The sequence below is a fragment of the Suricata suricatta genome, unplaced genomic scaffold (assembly GCF_006229205.1).
Source record: "Suricata suricatta isolate VVHF042 unplaced genomic scaffold, meerkat_22Aug2017_6uvM2_HiC HiC_scaffold_379, whole genome shotgun sequence".
Taxonomy (NCBI): Eukaryota; Metazoa; Chordata; class Mammalia; order Carnivora; family Herpestidae; genus Suricata; species Suricata suricatta.
The window spans coordinates 1-3,890 of NW_021884768.1; the positions used below are offsets into that span (position 1 = coordinate 1).

At 48.0% G+C, this 3,890-nt stretch overlaps 1 protein-coding gene across 1 annotated transcript; it reads left to right on the forward strand.

Moving 5' to 3' along the window:
* The first annotated feature begins 1,407 nt into the window (after positions 1-1,407).
* On the forward strand, positions 1,408-1,587 carry LOC115285072 (small integral membrane protein 30). Its single transcript, XM_029931468.1, has one exon. It carries the CDS (start codon positions 1,408-1,410, stop codon positions 1,585-1,587), a length of 180 nt encoding a protein of 59 aa, XP_029787328.1.
* The last annotated feature ends 2,303 nt before the right edge of the window (positions 1,588-3,890 follow it).

Below are 3,890 nucleotides of genomic sequence, written 5' to 3' on the forward strand. Positions count from 1 at the left end.
GTGTGTGCATGTATGTGTCGTGTGTGTGCATGCATGCCTGGTGTGTGTGTGTACCTGTGTGTGTACTATAAGGAATGGCTCGTGTGGCTGTGGAGGCTGGGAGCCCCCTGAGCTGCAGCTGGCCCGCTGCAGACCCAGGAGTTTGTGGTGTGGGTCGGAACCCAAGCCAGGAGGCCTGAGAAGCTTGAGAGCCTGAGTACAGGAGGTGCACATTCTGGTCCGGAGGCAGAGAAGAACAGGTTCCACTCAGCAGCTAGATGGAGAGGGGATTTACTTCCCTTTCTGCTGTATTCAGGCATCAGTGCACCAGATGAGGCCCACCCTCATGGGGGAGGGCAGATTCAGTTGTGACTCTCTCCCAGAAGCAACTCACAGACACGCCAGAACGCTCTTTGGCACACAGCTGGGTGCCTGTGGTCCAGTGACATCATCTCCTACAAGTCTCCCAACCATCTGTGGGACTATCTTTAGCAGTCCTGTTTCCATCAGTTCCTCTGCTTTTGATTGCCCAGAGGACTCTGCAGGCCTGGGACTGTCACAGTTTCAAAAGCTTTGTTCAGGAATGTTCCGACATGGTGCCTATATCTTCAGTTCAGTGAACAGGCTTGGTCATCCAGGGAGTGTTTGTGGTGCTCTGCCCACTTGGAGTGGGGGGAGGGCCAATGCTGGACACATGCCAACTCAGGGCCCCCCTCCACCTGCCAGGCCTTCGAAGGTCCCCCCTCCACCGTCATGCCTCCACTGGGTCTGGGTGCCTGCACAATGGGGCAGGAGCAAGTGAGCCCCTTCTCTGCTGGCTTGCCAGCCACTCCTGTCCCCGGGCTGCCTGGCCTTCCCTGCCCCTGCCGGCTGACATTCCTGGGGAGACTGGCCCTCCCGCTCATCAGTCCCAAGTGCTGACCCCACAGTAGCTCTCGTACTTCCAACGTTGCGGGGCCCTTGGGAGAATTAATGACCAGTGTGTAAAGGGTATTGAAGGCCAGATGCCGCATGATGTCGGTGTTGTTGTCACAGGAGTCCTGCAGGTCATACCTATCATTTTAGCAAATTCCCTTCTCCACTTGGCTAAATTCTATTTTGTTCCCTTGGATGGAGGCTGGGCTAAGCACTAACCACATGGGGGTTGATCGCAGTATTTAAATTCCAGACAAACTTGCTCAGATTTTTCACAGCCTCCTCCAGGAAGACTTCTTTCTGAGCTAGTTGCTCAATGTTCACTCATTTAACTGTTTAAAAACAGTTAAAATAGATTCCTGTAATGGCTGCTTCCAGGAAGGCTCTGTCACATGGAATCTCTTAGCCTCAGCATCCGGAACTCCAGGGAGTATTTCGAATCAGAATTATACATAAATACTTTATTTGAAACTTTCTGCCCTCAAGATCCAGATACGTGAAGATCCCAACATCATGGCTTCAGTTTCAGCACAGTTGTTCTTGGTCCTCATTTCACTGCTCTTGGTGCTGCCTGTCGTTGAAGCAGTAGAAGCTGGAGATGCAATCCCTCTCTTGTTAGGTGTGGCGCTCAGCATTACAGGCATTTGTGCTTGTTTGGGGGTATATGCACGAAAGAGAAATGGACAACTGTGATTTTACAGATAGGCCTTCTAAATCAGAACTTGCCCAGAAAACCTTTGTGAATTATTGAGGCTAGAAATTGATCTTTAGTGTCTGAAAGTTCCCAGGAAATAGGGTATTTTCACATTCTTGTCCCCCTGTAAGTGGGAACAAACTGATATATGTTAAATGGCGGAGGGGGGAGGTTTTCACAACAAATAATGTGCTGAAATAAAGCAGTCTATAATTCGTATATATTAGAAACAGGCTCAAAGAAGTCAGATGACTGAAATTTACGTATTTCAAAGTTTTGGAATTCTCAAAGCGCATGAAATAGGAAGAAGGAAACCCTTATCCAGAATCCTAGGAAATTACCACTGCCTCCTGCAAAACTGAGGAGTCTTTTCTCCATATTTTTATTAGATTTTTGTTTTGTTATCTCCCAAGTTAATATTACACTTAGATATCAAATACACTCAGAAATTAAAATTTTTATTTCTTTGGTTGGGGGGAGGTAAGAAAAATGTACTAAGTGTATCTAATGTTAAAATGGAGAAAATATATAATGTAAAAAAAACTTTATATGGACATTTAAATGGAGAAGAGATTTAATGTTAAAAAGAACCTTTATATTAACTGAGTAACATCTCCATGGTGAGAAGTACTATATTAAATATAAACCCATCATGTCATAAAAAAAATAGTTAAAATACTAGTTAGAAACCTGAATAGAACAATCAGAAAATCTGCCACTGGTGTCCAGTCAAATCACATCTTCTATTGCGCCCTGTCTTATGTTATTCAGTCTTTTAATATGCATGATTAGATTTTTCTCCAACAAGTGAATAATTGCATTGTTAGCAGGATATGCAGCTGTGATTTGGCTTGTTTTCTGAGATGGCTCAGCCTTGATTTGGTGTCTCTTGGTCACCCTACATCTTGATGCAGGAAGTGGGTCAGGAGCAGGTGCTGAGGACCACAGAATGTAGCAACCAGGGCATCAGGGTGATGGCCCTGCCACCTGCAGATGCACCATCTCTGAGCTTGACTTCCAGCGCATCACGTCTTGTGTCACTCCCCCATGCTCCAGCATTCCCTCCCATGTCCCTGGATCCATGACAGTTGTTGAGCCCTGAGTCTTGTGGTCCTTCCCACCCATCCCTCTGCCCCTAGTGAGCTCCTCCCCTGCAGAACTCATGCATAATTTCAGCCGCTGTTTTCCTTTCCCCCTTTGACAGCACAGGCTCTGCAACCCTCCCAAGCTTACATCAGACACCCCACTTTTAACTCTAGGTTAAAATGTATGCACCTAGTTATGGGTTGGGACACATTCATGGTCTTCTCCACCATGTGTCCTCAGTAAGGACCAGTCATCTGTGCCTGTGGCCATGGTCCACTCTCTCCCCTGTTGACTAAACCACTCTCCTCAAGGGGTACACACCTTTTCTTTACACCTCTCTTGGCTGGTGATGTTGCCTTTGACTCCCAGTGGCAAGTTAGTGCTGTGAAGACTGACCTCCTACTCCCATGTGGACTACCCAATCTACCTCTGCACATTCCTGTCAGTTAGGCATCTTGTCAGATGCAGATTCTGAGTTGGTAGGTGGAGGGTGGGCATCCAGACTCCGCAGTCCAACAAGTTCCCAGGTGAGGTGGATGCTGCTGCTGGTTCTGAGACCTCACCTGGAAAGCAAGAATGCTGTGAGCACCTGTGCACTTCCTTAGCATTCATTGACCACCCCCCTCCTTCCACCAGTGATAACGGGGAGGATGAGTCCATCCTCATCTTGAGAAGTAGATATTGCTTCTTGGTAGATGGATTGGTCAGCATTCCATCTCATGCTGACCACCACACTGACTATTCACAAGTGGACATGGTCCTTCTGCAGTACCATCCTCGCCCTGAAAATGTCATGGTGAACTTCCTGAGTTCCTTGCTGAATAATTCTGTGTAGGTCATGGGCCCCCAATCCATTCTTTCCTCAGACCTAAGAGGTGGAATCCCCTTTGGGCTAAACCATGGTTAGAGTTAAGTCCTGGGAAGCAGCAGGGGCCGAATGGCCAGCTGTGCCATGATCTCCCCATAGGGTTGAGTTGAGAGCACCTATTAGGGGCAGATCAGGCTTAAGCTTTGGATTCAAGGGCTGGCTGCCAGTGTGGGCCAGGCTTAGGTGTGGGCTCAGGATCCCCTTGTGCAGCTCCATTCCTGCTATGGAAATGTCAGGGCGATTTTCTGGGCTCCTTGCTGAGAAATCCTGGGCTGGTAGTGGGCCACCAATCCGTTCTTTTCTCATACCTAGGAGGTGGGCCTCCTTAGGGACAGAGCCTTGGCATGC